This window comes from Myotis brandtii, unplaced genomic scaffold (genome assembly GCF_000412655.1).
Source record: "Myotis brandtii unplaced genomic scaffold, ASM41265v1 scaffold32, whole genome shotgun sequence".
Classification (NCBI taxonomy): Eukaryota; Metazoa; Chordata; class Mammalia; order Chiroptera; family Vespertilionidae; genus Myotis; species Myotis brandtii.
Genome location: NW_005362269.1, coordinates 2,089,807 through 2,117,784, shown reverse-complemented (window position 1 = coordinate 2,117,784; position 27,978 = coordinate 2,089,807). Strand labels below are relative to the sequence as shown.

The 27,978-nt window shown below is 46.6% G+C and overlaps 2 protein-coding genes across 2 annotated transcripts in view; one reads left to right on the top strand and one right to left on the bottom strand.

Moving 5' to 3' along the window:
- The window catches only part of SLC36A3 (solute carrier family 36, member 3), a 22,090-nt gene extending 17,768 nt beyond the window's left edge, over positions 1–4,322 (top strand). The window contains exons 9-10 of the mRNA XM_005870602.2: positions 505–674; positions 3,647–4,322. Of these exons, the coding sequence (XP_005870664.1) occupies positions 505–674; positions 3,647–3,936 (460 nt within the window). The 3' untranslated portion in view covers positions 3,937–4,322. The remainder of the gene's footprint in view (positions 1–504; positions 675–3,646) is intronic.
- Positions 4,323–5,468: 1,146 nt separating this feature from the next.
- Positions 5,469–14,057, bottom strand: GM2A (GM2 ganglioside activator). The gene is made up of 4 exons (XM_005870503.2): positions 13,680–14,057; positions 8,104–8,265; positions 6,396–6,578; positions 5,469–6,047 (listed from the first exon to the last, which is right to left on the bottom strand). The coding sequence occupies exons 1-4, from the start codon at positions 13,767–13,769 to the stop codon at positions 5,868–5,870; spliced, it is 615 nt and encodes a 204-aa protein (XP_005870565.1). The 5' UTR covers positions 13,770–14,057; the 3' UTR covers positions 5,469–5,867.
- Positions 14,058–27,978: the final 13,921 nt, after the last annotated feature.

Below are 27,978 nucleotides of genomic sequence, written 5' to 3'. Positions count from 1 at the left end.
TTTATTTTATTTTTTTAGTTAATCCTCACCCAAGGATATTTTTCCATTGATTTTTAGAGAGAGTGGAGGGGAGAGGGAGAGACGGAGAGAGAGAAACATTGACGTGAGAGAGACACATCAATTGGTTACCTCCCGACAGCCCGACCAGGGGATCGCACCTACAACGGAGGTATGTGCCCTTGACCAGAATCGAACCTGGGACCCTTCAGTCCGCAGGCTGATGCTCTATCCACTGAGCAAAACCAGCCAGGGTGATATACCTTTTTAAAAAACTAAAAGAAAAAAGGCACTGATTTCTGAGCCACAGACTTGCTGACTAAGACTCTCCAGGGATGTGCACTTTTAATAAGCTTCCAGGTGGCTCTGATGGATGGCAGGTCCAGCCTGAGTCACTGGAAGTTAGCCAGCTCTGTCGCAGGTACCGGCTTCTGAGAGGTGAGCGAGTCCTGCATGGCCCTGCCCAGGAGCCACGTTGCATTTCCCGTCCTATCTGTGTGTCTGCAGGCTGTACCAGTCAGTCAAGCTGATGTACTCCATTGGCATCTTCTTCACCTACGCCCTCCAGTTCCACGTCCCCGCCGAGATCATCATCCCCTTCGTCGTCTCCCAGGTGTCAGAGAGCTGGACACTGTTTGCAGACCTGTCTGTCCGCACAGCCTTGGTCTGTGTGACCTGTGAGTAGGATAAGGGCACTCATTGCCCAAAGGTGTGGCTGGCAGCCACATTGGCATCTACCTCACTATTTACTGGCTCTGCCACTTGCCTTCTTTGTGAGCTTGTGCAAGATATTTTAGCTCTCTGAATCTCAACTTTCCACCTGAAAAATGGGCTCAACAGAACTACCACATAGTAAATATTATAGTAATCTCTACCACCTACACATAGAAGGTATGCATTAGCTGGTTTATGGGAGGAAGAAGTATCATTCATTCGATCACACTCCTGTCTGCCTTCTGTATGCCAGGCGTGGTGCTGATATTATCTAACACTCATGAAAGCTTAGCAGCACAATAGTAACAACTGAGGAAACTGTGGCTCACACAATTTAAGTAACAGCTCAAATCGTATAGCTGCTACGTGACAGAGCTGGGATTTGAGTGTGGGTTATGTTGTCTGTGTTTTCCATTGTGCCATATTCCTGTCTATCATAAATTAGGGTCAAGTCCCTAATCATAAAGTGTGTTTAACTGTAGGGAAAAACCCCAAGGGTGCTAAGGGTCAGGTCCAGTCATGTGAACCCATTGCTCAGAGCCCTTCCATGGCTCTCTGTGGGCTGATCCCCTTAGGGCCCTTTGTTAAGGGCTTGGAGATCACTCTTTGGGTGCACTCTTTTCTCTCCCTTCCACCCTCCCTCCCTTTCTCCCTTCCCTCGTGCTTCTTTCCATTCACTTATTCACTCATTCATTCTACATTAGGTGCTCTAGTCTAGTAGATGTCTGGGAAACATCATGAACATGGGAAGGCATCACTGGAGACAGCTGACCTAATACCATGCCCTGCTTCTTATACAGACCGAATGAACAGGGATGCCAGGGGTTCTTTCTCAAAGAATGTCCAGAGATTAGAAAAGGTGCCCCAAGAAGAATGGGGGAAAGAACCAGGAGAAGTGAGGGTTTGAGTAACTTCTATATCTGTCCTCAACCACCTGTGGAATTGTTGTGAAAGAGAGAGAGCGCAAATTGAGTCTTAAAAGCTCCACACGTCCGAGTTTAAAGTTGGGGGAAATCCCGTCTCAGTTGGGGGTCAGGAGAAACTGTGTAGTGCTTGGAGCAGCCCAGCAGAGATGCCATCAGATGTTATACTTTCCTTAACTGGGGTTCTATAAGCAGGAACAGCACCTGCTTGGTTTCAGGTGTTACAGAGTTCCCAGTCTGTTCCAAGACATCGGGAACCTGACAATATATTGTTTTGAGATCCTTCCTAAGGAATGGTGTCAGTTGAAGAGAAAAACTGAGTGGTTCAGGCCACTCAAGTTCAGGGAAGGCATCACTAGAGACAGCTGACCTAATACCATGTCCTGCTTCTGGTATAGGCTGAATGACCACTCCTCCTCCTTTAGTCATCTGTCAATTGTTACCCTTCATTCATTCAACAATTGTTTGTCGAGCACCCACTATGTGCTTGACATTGTGCTAGGCACGAGGGACACAATCATGAATAAGGAGGAAGAAAGGGTTCCTGCCCTCCTGAGGCTTACAGTTGGGTGGGAAATATATGCAGGAACATAATTACAGCAATAAAGATGTTCCATCTGATGGTTAGAGTCATAAGAACAGGATACCCTAAGAGCACATACCCTTAGCCTTGGTCAGTTCAGACCTAAAAGATAAGTAGGAGGTAGATGGAGTAAAGAGTGTACCAGGTGTAGGGAGCAGGCTCTGCACAGATCTGAGGCAAATATTGACATCTGGCCTTTTTGGAAAACTAAAAGCAGTGGGGAGTGATCAAACATGAAGCCAGAGGATTTGCAGGGCCCCAAGGAGAAGCAGGCCACAGAGAGCCATGGAAGGACTCTGAGCAATGGGTTGACATGACCAGACCTGACACTTAGCATCCTTCCGGTCTATCTTGCTTTAGAGCTTCCTTGAACATATCTTCTCTGTCACTGTGAGCTCTCTTGGAGAACTGACACTGACTTTTCTCTGTACCCCTTTAAGAAATTTATTAAACATCTGATGAAGGAATACTGTAATAGGGACCATCCCATTAGAGGATTGATGGATTCCCAACCATGAGAGTCTGTCTCTCTCATTCTCTGATTATATGTGTTGGAGCAATTTCATAAACACGTGATATTTTCTTCAAGAGCCAGCAAACTAGTGAGGGTGCTTTCCGAACAGGTTTTCCCTAATTTGTTCATAGGACAATCATATGGTTGTATGAAGTTGGATCACATAGGTTGTATATTTATTTATGCCCCTTTAAACATGATCAAAATTGGACTCCCCTAGAAAAATGCATGATATATGTTCATTATATGCATAAAAAATGGAGATTTGAGTATTTATAGGAGAGATGGGGAGTGAGCCGCCTAACGCTGTCTTCGTGTTTTATGTCCTCCTTCATTGTCCAGATCCTTTTAAGAGTATGAAAACAAGTGGCTGAGATTCTGACAGCAACGAGCTATCTCTCATTTTTCATATCCTTGCTTCTAGACAGTGCTTATATTATGTAGGTTAGTACACATTCACCGTAGATTCAGCGTCCAAGTAAGAGTCAAGCACTTGTTGAGTACCGATGATGCACCAAGTTCCTTCTTATAAATGGGAGGCCCCACCGGAGAGTGGAAAGGGCCTTCGATTGGGCATTTGAATGGATTCTCACCTCAGCTGTGTGACCTCTAGAGCTCTAGATTTCCCCATCTCTACAACGAGTAGGTTATAATTAATAGGTGGTCGAGGGGCCTTTCCAATAAATATTATATGTGAGAAACCCAGGAAGTTAAAACATAAAAGGGAAGTGGTCAGAACAGAGGTGGGAGTCCAGAGCCATGGTGCCTGACCTACTCAAGTCCGCAATGGGCTCCTTCCCCACCTCTCCTGAATGGCTTATCAGACAGGTGGCTTTATAAGGCTCCCCAAAATGGTTTCTTTCTGAGCTCCCTTCTTGCAGGAACCTCAGTGACACCATTTCTTTGCCCCTGCAGGTGTCTCAGCCATCATCATCCCCCGCCTGGAGCTGATCATCTCCTTGATGAGCTCCGTGAGCAGCAGTGCCCTGGCCCTCATCATCCCGCCCCTCCTGGAGCTCATCACCTTTTACCCTGAAGACATGAGCTGTGTCACCATTGCAAAGGACATCATGATCAGCATCGTGGGCCTTTTGGGGTGTGTATTTGGGACATACCAAGCCCTCTATGAGTTGATCCACCCCTACAACCATTCCATAGGCAACTCCACAGATGTCCATGCGCGTCATTACCTATTTTTATTCTAAGAGTTCTCCCTCCTCCCATCCAGAGTTTGACTTCCACTGTGGATATTATATACATTCAGCAAACCCCACCATCTCTTATATTAACTAGTGCCTTCTTTACCTTTCTAAGAGAAATGTAGATTACACAAGTCTGTACAGAGACCTCTCAGGCTGTGCTATTTTTATCTATCTACTTATTTATTTATTTAAGCTTTGGATATTTTTGGAGGTCTTTCGTACCTCCTAACCAAAACCACATTCAACCATTTGTATTATCAGCCTCGTTTAATGGGACAAGGGATGCCAATTGCCCATGATATCCCTGGAATCAGAGGCCACACATACTTGTAAATGCAAAAGCAATTGTTTCCTCTATTGGGCAGCAGCTGCCCTGAAAACAGCGACTTTAGAAACGTGTATGTTGGGGAAGAGGGTTTTCTATTTAGATATTCTTCTATGTGGAACAGTCCCAGACAGAACAAAATAGAACTTTGCAGTAATTTTATCCAATCATTGGTTCTGCCACTTATTTCCTATGGGATCTTGGGCCCAGAATTTAGGGCTGGTCTGTGGGTAAGCTGTCATGCAGGACAGGATGATAGACAAACCCAGGCACCTGACATGAGTCCACCTCTCTTTGTTGGATCCTTGCTCCAGAACAGCTGCTGGTGGGTCCACCTCTTCAGCATCTACTTGCCACATTCACCCTGACAGCGCTCACAGCTCTGAGGGCTGCCTGTACCTCCCCTAGTACTGGAAGGGCCTACTTTGGGTCAGAAACTATGGATCTGGCCCTCTGGAGGGAAAACTGGGGCCAGAGGAATTGTCTCAAGGACAAAAGGACAAAGCATGCATGTTCTTACATTGGAGGTCGCAAATTGGCCACCCTGAGCCAAATTTTCCCACTGATAAGTCTGTTTGGCTCCTCTGGCCCCTGCACAGTGTTTTAAAAAAATAATTGCTTGCCAATATCTAAACATTGTAAGATTCCGTATAAAAGTGTGGATTTCCAGCATCTCTAAGGAAAAAAAATTGAAAATATCTGGCAAACTGGGCCCCCAACATTCTCACATGGCACTAACTGGTTATGTCTAGACAGCAGTGGCCCCTACGAACAGCATGTGCCCTTTCCAACTCACCCAGTCCCCATCATCCCTGATTATATCCCCAACTCCAGACTGGGCATCGGCTGCCTCACATCATTGCATATGGGCTGTTATAAAAAGGAAAAAGGGAAGGCACGTGTCTTCCTTGTGGTCACTCATTTATGTCTTGTACTTGGCCCTGCAGGCACCTGAGGTTGTCAACTATCTTCAATACATAGAGCATTCTTAAATCTCTCTCCCATGAAAGACCCCCCACCCCACACCCTGCCTCTCCAGGATACATTGTGACCCACTGTTAAATGGGCAAATCTAGAAGACTACTCAAACTAATCGCAGATGTTAATGGAGGAACAGACTGAGTTCTACTAGTTCAGGCCCTTCATTGTCCAAGGGGGGGGTGGGGCGGGGAGTGGAGTAAAATGAAAACTGATAATACTCTCACTCTGCTTTTAAGTTAGTGATAAAAAAAAATTTTAATGAGAAAAATCATTCAAGGAACTTCAGGAGAGCAAGACTGGGTTAGTCTGAACTTGGGGTAACAAAACATGTTCATTCTCTTCCTTGACTGTTTGGAAAATAAGTTAAGCTCTTAAAGAGAAAGCCATAGGGGTGAAGAAGAGAATGAAGTGGCCAGCCCAGTAGATGTCCTGAGCCATCAAGAACTGCCAGGATCACCCCACCTTAGGTTAGGGCTGCTTGCCCACACCTAAAATGTAAGTGGCACAAAATGACTTTCAGCGAGGGTAGTAGCATCACTGGGGAAAGGGGCTTGAGGGGGACAGAAAATCAGAATTTGGCTTTGACAAATGCAAGACAGAGGAGGAGGGACACCTTCCTCACAGGCCTTCATTCTGCTGCAGCTGGTGCCACAGTAATGGCCTCTAGAGAGACATCGATCTTGAAACAGCCCAGATGTTTCTTGCCGCTGCTTAGGATATTCTGGATGCGGTAGTTTCCGGTACTGAGCCAACTGGGCAGGTCCAGGTGGGGTATGTTGATGACACTCTTGGGCAGTGAGTATTTGCCCTGTGGAAATGCCAGTGGATCACAGGTCAGTGGGAGCCTACTGATAGAACTCTCTCCTGGAGCCACCGCTAGGTTGCAACCAGGAACTATCCCTCCTCCCATCCTCCTAAGAGCCACAGAAGATTGGAGATGGCCATAGCGCCGTAGAGCACTGAGGGTCACACCGAAGTTTCACAGATGAACAAACTGAGGTTCCCAAAAGGTAAGCAATTCAGAATAGATCGCACCAATGTACGTCCACCCATAGACATCCAGATCTGCAGGAGAAAGAAGGCAAGGATCCTTCTCTCTAAATCCAGGTCTTTACTCCAGCCAAGGGGATAACGCTCTCCCTCCCTGAGTACTTACTTCTTTGAAGGGACAGTGGCAGGGAAGCCCATAGGTGTGCAGGGGCTCTGGACAGGGCTCTCCAGGGGGAAGGAAAATGTCAAATACGTTACAGATGTCTTCATAGGTACAGCTACTTATTGGTTCTACACATGGGACTTTGACCCAGAAGCCAGCCATTTCCTTCTGCACAGTTAAGTCTACCTGGTGAAAAGATTTTGAAAAAAGTGTCAGTTTCAAGGCAAACATACTAGTTCCTCTGCCTCTTTAAAAGGTCAGCATTTCATTTCAATCACACGGTTTTTAATTGGTTGGGATCTTTGGAGATATTCCGATCCAGAAACGACAAAATGGTGGCACGTGCCCCAATATTATCCTTTCCTGTGCCCATGACAGACATGAATAATCAAATGTGACTTTGTCCCTTCACTGAACCACACAGTCTTAGAATTCTTTAGGTAGTCACCACCCATACCCATTGGTTGAAGCTAACACTTGAGTTGAAATGCATTTGTCATCTAACTGCTAATTGGCTAACTGTAGCACTGCTTCCTAGACTTTCTCAAAGCAACTACAAAAGGCAAATAAACATATGAGAGGAACTTTAACCTCAGTAGGGATGACATACAAGACTGAAGAGGATTTTTACAAAATGCTCAGTGTCACAAATGTGTGGGGAAAGCCAAATCTGCTATCGCCAGTGAGAGGACAAACAGGTTGAAACACTTAGAGGCACGTTGGCAATATATATATCAAGAGACTTAAAAAGTCTGTGTCTAGATGATCAGAAAAGTAGGAAAAGGTGCATTTCAAGGATAATTTCTGCAAAGCTCTTTATAATAGCAAAAAATAAAAAACTACTGTGGAAACAAACTAAATATCCAACATTAGATTTAAGTAAATTATGACAGATCTACAACAGTGTATTTCTGCCATTAAAAACGATTAGGTAGATCTATGCCAAATGCCACAGAAAGAGGTATGGACAATAATAGTATGATGCAAAAAGTAATAATAACATGTCATATAATCCCACAGCATAAATGTACATATATTTACAAATGCAGAAAAAAATTCTGACAGGATATGTAAGTAGCTAACAATGCCTATCTTGTGAGGAGTTAGATTATAAGAGGACATTTATAAAGAGCATTGGTTATTTTCATATATATCCATTAAATTAATATGTATGTTATATGTGATTATATGGGGGAATATTCCAAAATGTTCAAAGTGCTTACCTCTTATCATGAGGTAGAGAAATTTCAGATGATTCTTTTATCCCCCCTCACCCGCCATTTCGACCATTTGTGTTTTCTAAAGTTGGCTACATATCACTTGCTAATTGATGTGCCTGTTTTACAGTTAATAATGACACCATTACCAAAACCAAATTGCCCAACCAGAGCTGTTGGACCACAGTGCATACTGTGCCATCCTGTCCGGGAGGCCGGCGCACTCCCTGCCAGGTGTGAGGACATGAGCCATCCGTGCCCTCAGTGGGAAGCTGTTGGGGCTGACATCAGATTCCTTCCAATCTCAAACATCATGGTACTGAGAGTCTATGAACCCGCGCACGAGTCTACAAACCAGTGCCTCCTTTGCTGCTCTGGGATGCCAGGCCTCCAGGATCCAGTTTCCTGAGCATAAGTCCCCCAGTGCCCTGTCAGCTGGCCCCTGGCACCTTCCCTCCAGCTCCTGGCCGATCCCCCCTCCCACCACCACTCACCTTCAGAGGAGAATTGAGGGGGACACTTGTCTGGGTCTCAGCACTCACAGTCACATTCCCAGGCTCTACAATGGGGCTAGGTTCCACATTCAGGCTTTTGATCAGCACAGGGTCCTTCCCGTCGTCACAGTTCTCCCAGGAAAAGCTGCTGATCCGGAATGCCTAGGGACAATCACAGCAGCAAGAAAAGAGAAGAGAAAAGTTGACAAAAGGAACTCTCGCAGGTCAGAAAAATCAACAGAACAAGCTACTGACGGTGTGACCCTGGGAGAGGTAGGTTGGTGAAATCAAAGACTCAAAAGACATAATTTCCCGAAAGTGTGCTAAACTATACAATAAAACACAGTATACCTGACCTTGAACTGGTTAATGCTAGAGGAGGAACTGAAACTCAGTGTTACGGAGGCTCAAACACTCAAAACAGGAGAACTAACTATATCTGCCTCTGGTAGGGACCTTCTCTGATCTCCCACCTCCCTGCTCCCCACTCCTCTCTAGCCAGTCTTGGGGTTTCTTTAGAGCAGTGGTTCTCAACCTTCCTAATGCCGCAACCCTTTAATACAGTTCCTCCTGTTGTGGTGACCCCCAACCATAAAATTATTTTCGTTGCTACTTCATAACTGTAATTTTGCTACTGTTATGAATCGTAATGTCAATATCTGATATGCAGGATGTATTTTCATTGTTACAAATTGAACATAATTAAAGCATAGTGATTAATCACAAAATCAATATGTAATTATATATGTGTTTTCTGATGGTCTTAGGCGACCCCTGTGAAAGGGTCATTCGACCCCCAAAGGAGTCGCGACCCACAGGTTGAGAACCACTGCTTTAGAGGGAAGCTCCTGGAGGATTTCCCTTTGCAGCCCATGCCCTGGACTTGATTCCCATTACACACCCGCAGTCCCCCAACCCAATCCAGGGCCAGGGACAATAGTAAATACAAAACACAATAGGAAACAAAACATCCAACGCCCCACCCTCCAAGGAATATGCAATTAACCCAGGAAGGGAATAGGACACACGAAAAGATTCCCAATGAGCCACTTGTTGATAAACAATCCCATTGAATGAATTAAGCTCCCCAGTCCTAACCAGTGCTTTCTTACTCCCATCCCATTGCTCATGCCCTGTCCCCATCTGAGTCACCCTCCTCCCCTCTGCTGAGCCACTTCTCTTCTTCCTTCACATCCCCCAGAGGTCTCCTGATTCCACTATCTGTCCAACTACACAGGACCACTGACTCCCTGCTCCCAGGAACCCTGCTTGTCTGTGATCTTTCAAACTTCCTACACCATGCAGATTCTGCCCACCCACTCACACCTTTCCCAGCCCCCTCTGAGAAACGTACAATATGCCTGCCATGCACATCCCAACTTAAAAGCAAAACCTGCCAGCCCCACACCCCCAAGCTGATCCCCATCATCCACACACCCACAGCCGACTGGGCCAAAGAAGAACACTGAACCCAATCCGGTGACAGATTTTCTCTGATTTGGGATTTGAGATGGAGGCAAAGTCACTCTGAGGACTTTGGGCTTTGCATCATTATTGGGTCATAGCTTTGGGATGGGGCCAGAACTCTGAGGCCCATGACCCACGACTGAGGGTCTAAGGAAAAGGGAACAGACAGAGTCACTTACCCCCTAGCCACCCTTACCTAAACAGGCAGTGAAGGGCATGGCTTTAGAGTGAGATGTGGGGTAAATCAAGGCTTTAGTCAACAGACGTGGGTGGAAATCATAGGTCCGCCACCATATCATATGACTCTATAAGCCAGTTTCCTCTTTGAAGCCCCAATTTCCACATCTTTTAAGTGGAGGCATTGATACTTTCCTCTTGGGACTGTGGCAAGGGTGAGAGCATGTATGTAATGCTCATTACACAATGCCAGGCCCAACGCATGAGCTGGCTCATTAAATGACAGCCATTAGCCATCCCGGCCTCCACTTCTTGCCTCTAGTTCCATGAGATTCCTTATATACCTGGAATAAACACCTTTACTTGAGCTTCTTGGAATGAAACACTGTGCCATGACTAAGAAAGGCAGGACAGGGTCTGATTCGTCCCTGTATTCCCCACAGCCCCTTACACAGTGTAGGAACCAATAAATGCATCCTTCAGCATTCGTTCCACAAATATGTATGGAGCAATGATCACCGTGCTGTGTTAATAGTGGTAAACAATCAGAAATGTCCCCGCCCTGTCTTAAGGAGCTTAGTCTAATGTACATATTACTATGATTTCTGAGTGCCATAGGGAAACAAAAGGTAAGGTGGAGAGTAACCGAGGACTTACTACTTAAGCTGGACTCCTGCAGGACGAGGAGTCAGCCGTGTAAGTAGAGAGGAAAAACGTCCAGGCAGAGGGCACATGTGCAAAGGCCGTGTGGTAGCAAGCACCTTAGCTGCTCTGGCACTACAAGAAAGCCAGTGAGCTAGATGCAGTGGACAAGGGACCCAGAGGAGGTCGAAGGGGTGGCAGGGTCATTTCACGCAGGACCTCGCAGGTCATAATCAGGTGGCTGGATTTTCTGTACGTGCAATGGACCCCATTGCAGGAGAAGGCCATGCTCCAGTGTATGGTTGGGAACAGCTTGGAGAGGAACAAGGTGGAAGGGGGAGACCAGTTAGGAGGTCACTGTCAAATGAAAGGGAGCCTGGGATTAAGAGTTGAGCTGGAGGAGGACTAGCCGTTTTCCGGAACTCGTTTCACAGTTCCGTAGGCAGCCTGATTGACACTGAGGACTGATCCCAGGCTGGAGGAAGTGGTCAGAGAGCCCTGTTGGAGTTGAAAAACCCCTTCCCTCTCCTAAGTGACCCTCCCCCCAGGCCCTCAGAGAGACGTAACAAGGTGGTTTCCAGATGCCTGACTAGAGAGGCTCCTGTGGCAATGAATTCTGCAGCCGAGGCCAGCCTCATCTGAAAAAGGAGGTATGATGGATTAGCAATGCCCACCAAGGGCCAGGCCTGGCACCAGATATTTGCCATCCCAACATGCGGGAAGAGGCAACATGGGGCAACATAGGGTAGAGGGGAAAGGCACAGCTCTGAAGGCAGAAATGTGGGTACAAATCAGAGACCTGGGTTCAAGTCAGATCTGAGCCACTAGCTGAGACCATGGCTATTTCCTCACCTACAAAATGGGCATAATTATATCTTCTCACAGGGATACTGGGAGAGGAGAAGTTTATCTACTGAGGGTATAGATCACAACTGTCAAGCCCATGAAAACACTAGACTGAAAAAGGATCACAGACCAGAGGAGACTGAGGAGATGTGACAACAAATGCAAATGGCAACTGGACTGAATCCTGAAACACAAAGAGGCCATTCATGGAAAAACTGGTGAAATTCAAATAAAAAGTCTAGTGTTTCATAGAGTAGCAATGTTGGCTTCTCAGTTTTGACAAGTGCACCACGGTCAATAAGATGTTAACACTCAGGGAAACTGAGTGAGGAGCCTGTGGGATCTCTGTTCTATCTGTGCAACTTCTCTGCAACTCTGAAATTACTTCCCCCAAAGAAAGGTTATTAGGGGGGGGAAAGCACATGGCTTAACATATTATGGATCCCCAAACACTGACCACTACCCAACAGCCTTCATCTGGCCTGCGAACTCAGGGTCAGGGCTTTGAATCACATGAGCCAGAGAAATTCTGGATGATGGCATATAAGGATCAAAAGTGCCACTTGCTGTGTAATCTTAGCTGAGTCCCCTATGTTTCTCTATGGGCCTGAGTGAGGGAAGTGAACTTTATGATGTCTCAAGGCCTCTCCAAAATTGCCAATCTAAGACCTTCTGGAATGGCATCCCTAGCCAAGACATATAGAACGGGGATGTAGGGCAAGCTCAAGCCTTAGCCTGAACTCCACCTCATAGCGGTCAGACCTGGACCCAAGAGAAACATTATCAAGCTACGTTCGTGGACAAACTGAATCCAAAGATCCTAGCTCCTTCACTCAACAGGCAAAACAGACTCCTTGCCCCTGTGCCAGGGTGAGGCTGAGTCCAATGGCTTATATTCCTGTAAGATTTTAGAGCAGCAATTTTCAACCGGTGTGCTGCAAGAGGCAAACTGGTATGCCGCAAGAATTTTTAAAACATGCAATACCTGACGGCTTAGTCAGGGGCACTGACCTCTTTTCCCTTAGATTGTCAAATTAAAAAAATGACAACAGCCCGGCTGGTATGGCTCAATGGTTGAGTGTCGACCTATAAACCAGATTCGATTCCCAGTCAAGGCACATGCCTGGCTTGTGGGCTCGATCCCCAATGGGGGACGTGCAGGAGGCAGCCAATCAGTGATTCTCTCTCATCAGTGATGGTTCTATCTCTCTCCCTCTGCCTTCCTCTCTGAAATCAATAAAAACAATGACAACAGTCAATATCACAATAGCCATCTGGTGTGAATGAATCAAAATTAAACCTATTTTTTTGTCAGATCAGCAAAAAATATATATATTGGTGTGCCGCAGGATTTTAGTAATTAGTTTATGTGTTCCATGAGCTGAAAATAGCTGTTTTAGAGCAATTCCTTCACCCACAATTCACAAGAAAGGCAGGGTGGCATCATGCCCATTTAACAGATGAAGAGACTAAGGCTCAAGGAGCCCAAAGGCCATGCCCGTGGATTAGAGACAAAGATAGGATCAAAAGCCAAGCCTCCCAGCTCAGTCCTATCCTACTTTCCCCTATACTATACCACATGGTTTCTCGCTCTCAGACAAGTATTTCCAAGGTGGTTGGAAGGAGGGGAATCTAGGCTGAGCCTCTCTCTTTGCTGCCAGAGATGGTATCTTGCCTGCAGCTATGCAGCAAAGAGGCCATGAAACTAGGCCTCTGTAGGTCTCAGAATGACAGAACTTCCCTTTCCCCAGGGTCTGGAGCTTGGGGTGAGGAAGAAAGAAAGAGCAAGCTTGGAGGTCAGAGCCTCTCCACAGCTCACAACCTGAACAGGGCTGGATCTTTGTCACCAGAGGAACAAGGCTGGACCTTCTTGCTTGGAGGGCCTCTCAAACCACCCACCCAGCCCCATGGGGGGAAGGTGGGCAGGTAAACAGGCCTGGGACTAAGGAACAGTACCTTAGTCTTCCAGGTCTGCAAATATTCACTCAGACGGTTGGAAAGGGGGCAGGAGAGTACAGAAGTGAATGAGGCTAAACTTTACTTAGGAAGATGTCTGGAGCTGAGCAAGGCCTTACAGACCACCCTCACTGTACAGACGGGTAAAGGGATTCAGAACAGGCCTCCCCGAGATGCGCCACTTTGGCATGCTTCCTGCATATATAAGTATGTAATGAAATTCGGTTATTTTCTCTTGTTCATCTGTCTCGTGTCGATCTGAGTATTAGACCAGCAGACAGAACCTAGGAGGATAGAGGAGAGCTGTTTCATCTCCCACATGGGGAAACAAACCCTGAGAAAGAAAAGGGCCCAAAGTTCCAGTTAGTGACGTTGGGAGGCTCTGCTGCGGAGAAGGAATTCCAGAGAGGGGAACAGCTTACCCCATCTTCCATCCCAACCCGTGGGGCCAGGATAGTGGAAACAGCCCCTAAAAGAGCAGCACTCACCTGTTTCATTGGAGCCTTTGCAAGGGCCTCATGGCCAGCGAGAAGCAAGCCCAGGAAGATCAGGAGCGGGGCCCGAATCAGGGACATCATTGCAAAAGGTGGGCTCGCGCGAAGGTAACTACAAGGTCTGGGGCCCGCGGCGACGCCTTTAAATGCCGGTCGGCGTTGGTTATGCAAAGCTGTGTATTGTTATGCAAAGCGAAGCGCGGCGACTTCCAGAGGCGCCCCGACCCGTCGGGATCTGGGATTTCAAGGCCTTGAGGAGAAGCAGATCTTTCCCTAATATGCACCTCAGAGGTTCCTCCTTGCGCCCCTTGCAGCGGCGTGGGCGTCAAGCCCCGTGTTCGGAGGGGCGAAGGCGGAGTCGGAAGAGGAAAGGGGCGGGGCTGAGTGCGGGGTGGGGCGGGGCCGAAGCGCGAGGGAGGGGCGGGGCTGTGGTTTCTGAACTGACGCTGTGCGGGTCTAAGCAGGAAGGACATTTGTTTTTCATCAGACAAGATATTGTTAAGCTACTACATATTGTAGATGAGGTTTGCTTTTTAAAGAAGCATTAGGGATATTAACTAGATTGTAAACCCCACAAGGGATGGGACTATGACTTTTAGTTACTGATGTGTGTACCCAGTGCCTGACACATAATAGACAATCTTCGTTGAAAAAATAAATTATGAATAGAATTTGAAACTTACCCAATCATCTTTTTAAACATTTTTTTAAATTTTGGAATTAATTTTAGATTTACAGAAAAATCGCAAAAAATAGTTCAGAGCTATCTCTGTTTCCCCCATTGTTAACAATAAGATGGAGTATTTTTATAAAGACTAAGAAACGGGCATTAGTACATTATTGTTAACTAAGCTCCAGACTTTACCTGATATGCTTTTGTTTAAGTATGTTTTTATTGACTTTAGAGAGAGAGGAAGGGAGAGGAATAGAGAGATAGAAACATCAATGAGAGAGAGAGACATCTCCTGCAAGCCCTGGAATGGGGATGGAGCCCCAGCCAGGAATAGAACCAGGGACCTCTTAGTTCATGGGTTGACGCTCAACCACTGAGCCACGCCGACTGGGCCTTAATATGCTTTTTAAATTGCACATCTTTCTCCCAATCTGATAAATCCTTCATTCTCTCGTCCAGCACAACCGCTTCATTATACACAAGTGCAATTTGAGGCCCCATGAAGAAGCGGATTTGCCCAAGTCACACAGCAGAAGTGAAATTAGAACGCACTTCTCCGGAGGCTGATCCCACGGTACTATGAGAGATGTCCATGTGGCTGTGCTCCTTGGTGGACGTGTGGGTGGTGGGTGGGGGTACTGAATGCCAACGCTGGTATCATTGGGGCCTCATTGGGAAATAGGAAGGGACTGCAAGCCTCCTTTCCAGCATCATCCTTTCTCCATCTTTGCACCTGCCAAGGCCTCTCCTCCCCATTACCCACTTCCTCCTGGCTCCTAAATACTCCATTCTCTCAGTCTCAGGCACACTCCTTCACACAAGAAGTCAATCATCATGGGCAGTAAATAGTTAACACCTCTTTTACTGCCCAAGCATCTTTGGAGGATCTTTCAATGAGTGAGTGCATTCCTTGGAGATCAGAGTATCTGACATGCCCATCTGAAGGGTTTTGGAGGAGATTCTGGAAGGCCACAGGCAGTGACTGAAAACCAACGCCATAACCGCCATAACCGTGGTGGAAGGGAGAGCAAACAGTGGCTTGTTCAGAGATTAAAATAATAATAATAATAAAAATAAATAAGAAGAATACCTTTCAGTATTAAGCTCATTCAACAAATATTTATAGATCCAACAGTTGAACAAGATAAAGACCTTGTTCCTACTCCCACATAGACTAGGGTCCATTGAAGAAGAGCAGTCAGCAAGTAAAGAAATAAACAAGATATTATCCAAGAGGAATAATACCAGAAGACAAGAAATCAGATTAAACTACTTCAAAGTGCAGTGGTTGCTTTCTTGAGTCCAATAAGAATTCTCTGAGGAGGTGGATTTTGGCCATCCTTGGGAGAAATGAGAAACATTTGGGGTAAGAGCCAATGTGAAATTTAAACATGGTCAAGCCCATCAGGCCATGGTTCCCATGCCAGGGCTGCACGCTGCAGTCCTCTGGAGAGCTTTTAAAAATCCTGATGCTCAATTTACCCTCCATACCAGTTACATCTAAATCTCTGGAGGTGGACACAGCATTGGTTTGGTTTGGTTTTGTTTTTTAATCCCAGGTGATTAAAATGTACAGCCAAGGTTGACATCCACCTGGCATACAATAGGTGCACACATACGTAAAAATGACAATTACTAAAACAAGGCCCTTGTCTTTAAAGAACCCACATTCTAGGAGTGATGGGTTGGAAATGTGGAAACTGCCGTCACTCTAATGTTCATCATCATGTGTTTCCTGGAGGACTAACTAAGTCTGGGTCCTGGAATGACGTGGCCCAGAATGACCTAACAGCCATGCTTGTGTGGGGTAGGGGTGAAAATTGTGGGGACACAGCATGTATCTAAAGGCTGTGATTACCACCTCAAATGCATATGAATCAGACAAGTAGGTCAGATGTAGCAGTCACAGACAAACAACTGTGGAGAAGGAACTTTCCTCTACTTCCTAGGTTCTCTTGGCTGGTCTAATGATCAAATACACATGAGATGGATTAGCAAGAGAAAGTGAACGAATTTAATTACAAACCTATAAGTTTTTCTCTCTTGAGCCGAGACCAGCGTGGCTAGAGAGCAGACGAGTCCTGAGTAGGGGCAACAGGGGATTGAGAAAAAGAAAGAGATAGACACAGAGACAGTAGGGAAAGCTGGGACCAGGTGGGACGCTGCCCTCTGATGGAGAGACAGTGACCCAGAACTGGTGCAGCGTGTTTATTATATACAGCATGACACCAGGAAGTTTTACGAGAGTTTAAGACAAAGGAAATTATGTGAAATCATGGTTAAAGATCAAGCTGCAATTCTTCATTCTTGTGGCTTCTTTGTAATTGTCACTCCTAGCTGAGCCCGGATAATTGATAATTGCGTCCGTTCCTGGTGCCTGGCTGAACTTAGATAATGAAACCCACCCCCTGGCACCTGAGCTAAAGGTCAGGTTGACAACATACCTGCCTCTGGCAAGGTATGTTTCCAGGACGTGGCTCTGCCAACGCCACTGGACTCAGCCAACAATCAGCTCATGCGCCTTCCCAGGCGCTCTCTACACAAACCTATGTATGGGAACCCTCCCCTCATCCATGAGAGAGTCTGAGACCCCACATACATGAGAGGTTCTAGACAGAAAAGGCATATGAGGAAAATATGACATTCTGAGCTAAGGATAGGTCAGGCACCTGGGTCTTCTGAGTGGAGGAAGGTCATTCACAGGATGAGAAGAGCAGATATTCAGTAATTAGGTGTTTGCCCTGTCCTATACATAGGTCATAAAACGTTATTTCTGGTGATAATTCTTATTTTGGACAAGGCCCCAAATTTAAATTCTTTAAGGGAAAAGTGAAAGTTTCTCATGAGCCCTAGGGTTTTCATTGCCTTCAGCTCAAACTAATTCACATGCCACAGCGGCACATCTTGGGGAGCCCTGTTCTGAACCCTTTCAAAGCTGATGGTGTAGACATGAGAACACTTGGTTACTAACTGGTCTTGGTGGGATTTCAACCCAAATATAGTCTGGACATCTGGTTTTAAATCTTGCATATTCTGCCCAGCTAGCTCGATCCATAGAACACAAGACTCTCAAATCTTGGCTATTCTGTTTATTATAGAGTAATTTTTCAAGAGAAAGTGTTAAAATACAAAATTCAAAGGAGTAAATTTGAAGATCTAATGGCCTTATTAAGCGACTCATGAATTGGACAGCATCCCATCTAGCAACTGGAGGGACTCTGTGGAGTTGTACAAAATGACAGGTTTTTATTGGAAAAAGGGTCAGGCAAGGGACCCTTTACAAAAGTAAAGGATTATTTTTTAGACCAAGACATCTTCTTCTGGGGGCAAGTGAACGGCCAGGGTTTTTAGGCAGATTGCCTCTTCTTTCTATGGATGGAGAGGGCCCATGTGACAGATTACTGGTTCCAGACTGGAATTTTAAGATATTTCTAGGAAAGTTTGAAACAATGATTAGGTCAGGTACTAAATCTATGTTTGGTATCATGGTCATTAACATAAGTGATGCCATTTTGGGTCTGTGGGTTTTCTCTTTAACAGAAGGCAAAATCATAACTCCCATTGATATAAAATGATCATACATCAGTGAGGGAACCTGTGAAATGTAACAAACTGTGCTAAGAAGAGTCCAAAGAACAAACACATATTTAGGTCAGGAATATTGAGATAAATGTGCAAATGAAGGCAAAACTGGCCTTTTCCATAATGGGGGAGAGAAGTCAGTTTAACCTCCACAGGTCAAAAATTTACATGTGTAAAGGCAAAGATTACTTTCCATTCTTATGAATTATCTGCAACTTCAGAGGCAATGAAAGGCATAGAGCCCATCACAGAATCCAAACTAGGTATATAGAAGAGTATGCTCTAGAAAATGAAGTTTTCCATTGAAGGTGTTACAAAAAAAGAAAGAAAGAAAGAAAGAAAGAAAGAAAGAGAGAGAGAGAGAGAGAGAGAGAGAGAGAAAGAAAGAAAGAAAGAAAGGAAAGAAAGAAAGAAAGAAAGAAAGAAAGAAGCAATAGCCAAATGGAGTCACTTTTGCTAAGCCACATCACCAAGCCAAAACTTAATAACTAACCTAATTGCAGTTTCAGTCTCTCTCAGAAGTGAAATTTTAATGATCTGGAATTTCCTGCTCAATACTAGTGAAGTAATCTGCCTGACAAGACCCCCTCTGCCTTCTCCAAAAGGAAGGTATCCTTTCCTGAAATAATCTACTCTTTGAACTTCCTAGTCCCACTCCCTTTCTGCCTATAAAAACCTTCCATTCTGTACAGCCCTTCAGAAGCACCCTTCTAGTTGCTAAATAGGATGCTGCCATATTCATGATTCACTTAATAAAGCCAATTAAATCTTCAAACTCACTCAGTTGAATTTTGTTCTGTAACAAAAGCCCATTTGTTCTTTAAATGGTAGTGCTATTTCTGACATTAGACCAGTGGTTCTCAACCGTGGCTGCACATTAGAATCACCTGGGAATCTTTTTAAAGTCCTGATTTCTGGGCATCATCCTCCGGAAATTCTGTTTCTTTGTTATGGGGTGGGGCCTCAGAAATCAGGATTTTAAAAAGATTCCCAAGTGATTCTAATGTGCAGCCAAGGTTGAGAACCACTGCATTAGACAATGCCTTTAACCTCTCTGGAACTCAGTTTTCTCATTTGTGGGAAGATAAGGTCAAACTAGATGATCTCGAGGTCCCTTTCTTTTGTTTTTGTTTGTTTGTTTTTGTTTTGAATATTTATTGATTGATTTTAGAGAGAGGAAGGGAGAGAGATAGAGAAAAACATTGACTTGTTGTTCCACTATTTATGCGTTCATTGTTTGCTTCTTCTATGTGTCCTGATGGGGGATCAAGCCCACAGCCTTGGCATATCAAGAAGACACTCAAAACAACTGAGTAAAGGCCAGGGCTCTTCAAAGTCCCTTTCAACTTTGCAAGTGGGTGTATGTGTATAAAGTGGAAGGAACACTAGACGTGATTTCAATCCCCTCTGATTGGCCCATGTTAGAGAGCAAGACACTGGAGCCCAAAGCCACGCAGCAGAGGTAGGATGAGGACCCAGGCTTCTTGTCTCCCTGCTCAGGGCCACATCCCAGGGCATGATTGCAGAGCTAACAGGAGCACCACACCCTTCTCACCTTACTCTTCTGAAACCTGAGAGCACCTGGAGAGGCCTGGAAATGCCCTGGGGAGCAGAGCTGTACTGGTCTGGCAAGACAAACAGGGCTGGGGAAGGTGCCTCAAGAGCAGCCTGCCCCACCAGCCTCAATCTGAGGGCACTGGGCGAGCCCTATACAAGCTTGCATCACTTTAATTCCCAAATATTTTCATCTCATTACAGCCTTTGCCTAGAGCAGTGGTTCTCAACCTTGGCTGCACATTAGAATCACCTGGGAATCTTTTTAAAATCCTGATTTCTGGGCCTCATCCTCCGGAAATTCTGTTTCTTTGTTATGGGGTGGGGCCACAACATTAGTAACAAAGAAACAGAATTTCCGGAGGATGAGGCCCAGAAATCAGGATTTTAAAAAGATTCCCAGGTGATTCTAATGTGCAGCCAAGGTTGAGAACCACTGGCCTAGAGCTTTGATTCTCAGTGCTGGCTACACCTTGATATCCCCTGGACGGTTTTAAACACATAACCTGGGAGTCCAAGCCGAGGCTACACCCCTGGGTGGGACAGGGCATCAACATTTTTACACGTCCCCCAGGGAATTCCAAGGTGCAGCCAACAGGAGAATCACTGGTCTAAAGCAGCTTTTACCTAATGCAGAGGTCCTCAAACTTTTTAAACAGGGGGCCAGTTCACTGTCCCTCAGACATTCCACACATGCGCACTGCGGGCCCGGGATGAGTCGGCTGCTAAGCAGGACAGGCAGCAGCGGCAAAAACACCCGGCGGGCCGGATAAATGTTTTTGGCGGGCCGCATGTGGCCCGCGGGCTGTAGTTTGAGGACCCCTGACCTAATGCAAGCAAACCACCTGAGATCCCCCTTTACAGTGCAGATTATGACTCAGTAGGTGAGGCTGGAGCTCAATAATTTGTAACATGCTCCCTATGAGGCCAGTGCCGCGGGTCTGAGGACCACAGAGAAGCAAGGGTCTGAACTAGACCCACTTCCTCCACCCTTGAGTGGCTGGTGAGGGACACCTATGGAGTCACTGTTTTCTCCCAAGGAAGGGTGTCTGGTGAAACAGCAGGAAGGACAAAGCCTCAGTGGTTCCCAGGTTCTCATGTCTGCACCCCATCACCCTTCAAGGGGCTCAGAACAGGCCTCCCCTACTTTGTGCTACTTTGGCATGAGGATTATTTTGAGCTGAAAGCAATTAAAACCCTGCAGGCTCACATAAGCCTTCTCTACCTCTCCTTTAAATAATTTAAATTTGGGGCCTTGGTCATAATAAGAGCTATCGCCAGAAATAACTATTTATGACCTATCTATAGGACAGGGCAAAAACCCAATTACTAAACATCTGCTTGCTCTTATCATATTGTGAATGACCTTCCTCCCTCCCCTCAGAAGACCCAGGTGCCTGACCTTTTCCTTAGCTCAGAATGTCATATATTCCTTATTTTCCCTTTCTGTCTCTGAACCTCTCCTGTATGTGGGATTCCCATTCATATGCATGTAATTAAGTTTGGTTTTTTTTTTCTTGTTAATCTGTCGCATGGCAACTTAATTATTAGGTCAGCCAGAAGAATCTAGAAGGAGAGTAAAATTTCTTCCTCCCCCACACCGTACTGTTGAGGTGGGATGGATTCCATTCGTCTGAGGGCCAGTCCAGATGAAACCAGACGAATAATGGGTCCGGGCTGCCTGTCACTACTTGAGCTAATTAAGCAGAGAGTGTTGAATCATATACGAGCATTTATTCCAATAATGTCAGCAGTATGAGAGAGCAGCAGGCCATCCACAGAAATCTGCTCTGCCCCCTCCTACTAGCTGGCTGATCATAGAGGGATAAGGAAGAGAGGCTGCATGCAAGAGTGTAGGGGGGTAGGGGAGGGAATGGCTGCAGGGTCTGTGGTCCGTGTATCTCCTTCCAGGATCTTGAAGTCTAATAACAAGGTAGTTGATTTTCAATGATGTTTAAACCCAGCTCTACCAGTTCCTGGGACCTGAGAATGGTCAGCATTCCTGCAGCAAACTCCCAGAGGGGGTCCGGGTCCAGGCACAGCAACCATATCAAAGCTCGCACTGTCCTTTGTCTGTTCTCAAAAGGCATTTTCTTTTCTGAGCAATGGACACATCCGGGCCCCAAGGTGTGTCTTATCTCTTTGCAGCTCTGTGTGTCTTCTTGCAGCACATCCTCCAGTTTCCCAGGGTTTGTAAGAACACTTCTTATCTGTAGTTAGGAAGGTGGCTAACTATGAAACCACTGTGGCTCTATTCTTATGACATGCCCTTCCCCACGATCGCAGATGCAGCATCTTTGATTCTTTGGAGAGTCTGCCTCCCATGAGCCGCCCTAAAGGAGCTGGGTGACTCCCAGCAGGCTAGAATCCTGTTCTTCCAACAGCTCTGCCTCCTTTTCTTACCCTTCCTCCCTCCCGCTTCCTTCCCTGGCCCTCACCCCTCTGCTGGCCTCCAAAGTGGCTCTTGGGAGTTATTTGAATTCAACAGACCCTAGGCGTGTCTGCTAATATTTTCCCAAACAAAGACAATCCCATTGACGTCTTCGGAGGTCCAGGCAATGCCTAAGAGCTCCTTTATAGTCTGAAGTCTCCCAACAGGGTGGGGTTGAGAGTGAGGTTACTCGGATCTTGATCCTTCTTAGGGAGGGCGGCGGTAGCCACCTGTAGTACACTCATTATGCCGACAGGGGGCGGCCGCTACCCAATTCAGACTCAAGTTGCCGGAAAACACTGGCCCCGTGTGGACAGATCGGATTTTTCGAGAAGCTGGGAATCTAGACTTTTATGTGAATTCTTTACATCGCTAAGGATGGACAGCTAATTCAGATCATTATAAAAGGCGGGGGGAGCTCACAACAAGTCTGCAGGACAGATGTACCCTAAAGAATCCCAGTGGGCAAATGCTGAAGTTTGATCCCAGAGTGTGGGATTCTGACTTCATTCAAAAATGCCAGAGCTTTCACATCATTATTCCAACAGTCCGCATTTGACACGTGGGGAGACTGAGATTCAGAGGGGGGGAAAGTACGTCTGCAGGTTTGTTAGGGCAAAGTTAAGAGCAGGACCCAGGCGTCCTGACTTCTGTCCAGGTCTTCTTGCAGTAGGAAGCACTCCCATCAGAACCCTGGGCCCCCAGAAAGACCTGATTCTGTGTCCCCGCGGGCGTGCCCCCGGAGAGCGGGTCCTGCCAAGGGGAGCCCTGACGGGGCTGGGGAGGTCGCCAGAGCCCAAGGGCAGGGGGGGAGCCGGCGTTTATTTTTAGCTGCCTAGAATGTGCCTCTAAGCCTTATTTAGACATCAGGCGACAGGGTGAGCTTGAGGCAGCGGGGGCGGGGGAGGAGATAGCCCCCTCCCCCTCCTGGGGCTCCTGTTTCAATTGCTCTTCCCTGCCCGCCCCCTTATCATCCTTTCCTAGGGGTTCTGGGGCGGCTCTAAATAGCAGCCCTTGCTGGCGTGGGCGCGGTCCTGCTCTCGCTAGCTTTCTTCCTCCTCCACCTCGGCCCCTTCCTCCCCATTCCCCACAGGCCCGCAGAGAAGTCGAACTCTAGAGCCATAGAACGTTCCTGTTTACCTTCTGGGGTCACAGATCTCTTTGAGAAGCTGTAGTGCTTCACCATGAGCTCAGGTTGTGGGGCCTGGTGAGCTTGGGTTCAAATCCAGCATCTGGCCCTAAGCAGGTCCTTACTGCTCCCCACCCTGAGTTTCCACTGCAGCAGAGTGGAATTAGTAACCTATCCAATCTCCCTCACAGTTCCTCAAGATTAAACGTGAAGACCGTAGCATATCATAATAAATCCTCAATCGATTATGGTGATGGTGACTAAGGCTATAAACCCTCTACCCAGAAAAAATTTTAATTGCTTATATGCACATGATTGTGAATAATTCAGGAACTTTCTGTAAACTATGAAGTTCGCTGATCCCTATCCAACTTCAGCCCCAACCCAAATCATTCATTCATTCATTCATTCATTCAACAAATCTTCACTAGTGTCTCCATGCCAGACACTGTGTAAATGGAAGGGTGAGGATGTGAGGCCAGAGAAATGAATGTATGTGAATTATCCAGGGTCAAGTGCAAATCAATAGCAAGCCAAGAATCAGAATGAAAAAAAAATTTAAGTGACTTTCTTGCCCTGGCCAGTGTGGCTCAGTTGGTTGGGCACCATCCCATTTACCAAAAGGTTGCCAGTTCGATTCTGGTCAGGGCACATGCTCAGTTTGCAGGAAGCAGCCAATTGATGTTTCTCTCTCTCTCTTTCTCCCTCTCATTTCCTCTCTCTTAAAAAAAAATAAAAGCTTTCTTGATGGTACAATTGGTGTACAGAAAACCTGCACATATTTAATGTATGCAATTCAGTGAGTTTGAACACATGCATGCACCCCAGAAATCATCACCAAAATCAAGTTAATAGGCATACCTATGACTTCCAAAAATCCCCTCCCCCGCCTTGTTTTTTGTTTTTGTTCCTTTGTTTGTTTTTGTGGTAAGAACACTGAGCATGAGATCCACCCTCTTAACAAAGGTCTAAGTGCACAATAGAGTGTTGTTAACTCTAGGCACCATGTTGTGCCACAGATCTCTCGAACCAGCTTTCTGCTCTCGGCTTCTCTGGGCTGCCTATTTTAGAAACCTCATGTAAGCGGAATCATGCAGTATCTGTCCTCCTGTGGCTGGTTTATTTTCACTCAGCGTAATGTCCTCCATGATCTGTCCGTGGATAGTGGGGCTGTTTCCCCGTTTGGGCTATTGTGAATAATGTTGCAATGGACACAGGCATGCAGACATCTCTTATGACCCTGATGCTAATATATATACCCAGAAGTGGGATTGCTGGGTACGTTGAATTCTTTGCAGAACCTCCATACTGTTTTCCATAGCGTCATGTAAGCGGAATCATGCAGTATCTGTCCTCCTGTGGCTGGTTTATTTCACTCAGCGTAATGTCCTCCATGATCTGTCCGTGGATAGTGGGGCTGTTTCCCCGTTTGGGCTATTGTGAATAATGTTGCAATGGACACAGGCATGCAGACATCTCTTATGACCCTGATGTCAATATATATACCCAGAAGTGGGATTGCCGGGTACATTGAATTCTTTGCGGAACCTCCATACTGTTTTCCATAGCACCTGCTCCATTTTACATCCCCAGCAACAGTACTCCAGAGTGGGAGTCTCATGAATCCCCGTCCTGACTCCTTGGAGGAGTCACTTCTGTCTTTGAAAAGGGACCAAGATCCCTTCCAGTCGCAATGAAAATGGCTCTGAGCATCCATGCCCCTCAGCAGACCCTGGCATGCCTTTTCCAATAGGCCCTACCAATGTTAGTCTCTGCTCGCATGCCTCCCCAGTTGGGGCACCCAGTCCCGGTCAAGCTGGACCCCTGAATCTTGGACCATTTGGAACAGTGGTTCTCAACCTTCTGGCCCTTTAAATACAGTTCCTCATGTTGTGACCCAACCATAAAATTATTTTCGTTGCTACTGCATAACTGTAATGTTGCTACTGTTATGAATCGTAATGTAAATATCTGATATGCAGGATGGTCTTGGGCGACCCCTGTGAAAGGGTCGTTCGACCGCCAAAGGGGTCACGACCCACAGGTTGAGAACCGCTGATTTGGAAGGTCTTTCTTCGGAAGGATGTGGACCTCACATTCCTGAGGGCTTGTGCCCACGGCTTCTTTTTTCCAAGACAGCTTGGGAGACTGATCCTCTTCCAGTGTCCCAGGTCCACAGCGCCTTGGGGAAGAAGGGCAGTGGGGTGAACTGGAGATCTGATCTACTCCCAGCCGTGCCCAGCTTCCAAGCCCTGCCTAACGCAGGCCCTCCCACAGTCCAGGTTCCCAAGACTCCCTCCCCCTGCAGCTGCTTCTTTAAGAAGCGCCACGGGGACTGGTCCTGCTACTGTCCTTGGATCCTGTCCAGGGCCCTGATTTAAAAGGTATTGCAACGTTTTTTAAAAACAAACATGTGTTGTAACCCAAGGCCCCGGTAACCACAACACTGCCGGCTGCTAGCTGCCGCCTCCCAGGCTGAGAGGAGAGGAAACTGCTCTCCGCCTACCCCACCTACCCCTGCAGCACCCCACACTCGGCCTTGCACATGCCACCGCCACCGTAGTTACTATATTATATCAGGCTGGGAGCTCAGTGAGGGCAGGGCCTGAGCTGGACCCGGGGGCTGCAGTCCTTCCGGTGCTCCCTCACTCCCTGCACTCACCCAGCACTCCAGCCGCAGGAAGCCCCGGAGCCCCCTGAAAAGCCACACCGCACTGGGCATGAGTCTTCTTCCCTCTTTTCTTCTTAATTTTTTTTCTTTATTTTAATTTTAATTGTTTACATGTTTACATTGCAAGATGATCACTACAAGTAAGGTCAGTTGACACACCCATGACCTCACATAGTTAAACTTCCCCACTTTCTTGACAAGAGGAACCCATATGTAATCCACACAGCCCAGCGCAAACATCACCCCCTCGGTGAAGCCTGCTCTTCCCTTTCCTCCCCCAGATCGAATCAGAGATCACTTTTGCTTTCATAGTATTTTCCCACAGGCCTTGTTACATCATTTGCCTACCTGGACCACAGGTGATATAACCTCCAGCAAATATTAAATATTTGGTTTGGCCTGCATAAGTGTGTGTGTGTGTGTGTGTGTGTGTGTGTGTGTGTGAGAGAGAGAGAGAGAGAGAGAGAGAGAGAGAGAGAGAGATGTTACATTTAAGAAACCCCAATTTCTAGTTTCTCTTGAAAAACTGGGAGGTTGGGACAGCCTAGGCCTTCATTTCCTTCTAACGCCCATCCACTGCTGCACAACCACCTGGGCTCCTTTTGAAGGGTATGTGGTTCCCAGCGTGCACCCCAGCCCGTCTTATGCTGGCCCTCTCCTCATTGATGTACCTACCAGCCCTGTAGACACTTAAGTTTTAAGCCCTGAACCTCGATCCTATTTCTCATATGTTCTGGGCCCCTCCCGGTGACAAATATTCTACCTCCCTGTCCCATCTCATTACTTGAGATGTCCCAGAATTCCAGTATGTTGGCAGAGAATAAATGAATGAATCAAGTCAATAAAAAACATCAATGTCATAAACTCCTTTGCTAAATTACGTTTTCCAGTTTTTGTCTTGGAAAACACAGCCCCTGTCCTTGCATCCTCTGCGTCTCATTTTAATTAGTTTCACGTGGGTAAGACACTCCCATCGGAGTGAGCAAGGAAGGTGAGACCAGGGCCGGGAAACACCGGGTTTTCCAAAAGGGAGGGGTTAGGGCAGTTATCTGGTGAAAAGCAGTTGCTTACATTGTAATTAAATAGCAGGTGACATAGGTGGAAAACTATTTTTCAACTCAAGAATGAGGTGGGCTGCTGGAGACTGTGATTCCCACTGAGTCAGGATACACAGTAAATATGTTTGGAACTGAATGGAATTGACAACATGATGTTGGGTAGGAAATGCAGAAGGTGCAAACACAGTCCTATGATAAGGGATATGAGGGGGTTGTAGGAGGGGACAAGTCGATTATTGATTTAGGTGCAGCCAGACAAGTGAATATCCATCTCTGATCTGGGCCTTGAAAGACCCCAGCTGGTGTTGGAGTCCTGCTCATTCGATTACATTTAAATCACCAAGCTGCTCATCAGAGGACCCGATCCAGAAAGTGACTCTTAGTCCCTAGATGTGAGATGGCTCAGAGGCCAAGGAGCAGTCCCTTGTGCTTCACCTGGAGGGTGCAGGTGGGAGCGGCTCAGACACCAGTCACGCAGCCCAGCCAAGGATGCTCAAACATGGAAAACGGGGCTCCCCTCTAGACTCCTGGACTCCACTCTACCCTTTATCTCGGTGCCCATTAAAAAAGTGGCTGTCAGACCTGCGGAGGACAGAAAGGTCAAAGCGTAAGCACACGTCAGACTTCCCTGGGGACGTGGGAAACACTGATCCCTGGGCCCCTCCGCCAGCAGGTTCTGATGCAGCTGGCCTGGGGTGAGGCCCAAGAGTTTGCATTTCTAACAACTTCCCAAGAGATGCTGCTGCTGCTGCTGCTGCTGGTCCCTGGACCACAGAACCACTGCTGTAAAGAAATGTCCACTCCTGCTCATTTCTAGTAGCCTCCAGACCCAGCACCTCCTCAAAGAGGTGATGTGCAGTTTTCCCGAGAGAAAAGCCCTGTGACTTCCATCTGAACTTCACTGAACAGAGAAAGTGCTCACCAATGGTTACTGGCATGAATCAACGCTTGGTAGAGAGACGTGATAATGTGAATCTTGCCACCTCTCCCAAGGCAGTCCCAAATCCCAAACCACAGGTCTCCTGGGACAACAGGCAGGGATGGCTTCTTGATCATTAGCATTACTCAGACTCAATCCTCCTTTCAAAGGACTTCCCCATTAATTCAATTCCACACAGTTCAGTATAATTAATGTAGCGATTTGATTCCCTGCTGGGATGACCCACCACAACCGTTTGACCAATGAGGCTCAAAT

Coding starts and splice junctions, on each gene's coding strand:
- GM2A (XM_005870503.2), bottom strand. CDS start 13,769: ATGATGTCCCTGATTCGGGCCCCGCTCCTGATCTTCCTGGGCTTGCTT. Junction 6,579..8,103: donor CCCTCAATTCTCCTCTGAAG/GTGAGTGGTGGT, acceptor TCTTTTCACCAG/GTAGACTTAACTGTGCAGAA. Junction 6,048..6,395: donor GCCACTGTCCCTTCAAAGAA/GTAAGTACTCAG, acceptor GCATTTCCACAG/GGCAAATACTCACTGCCCAA.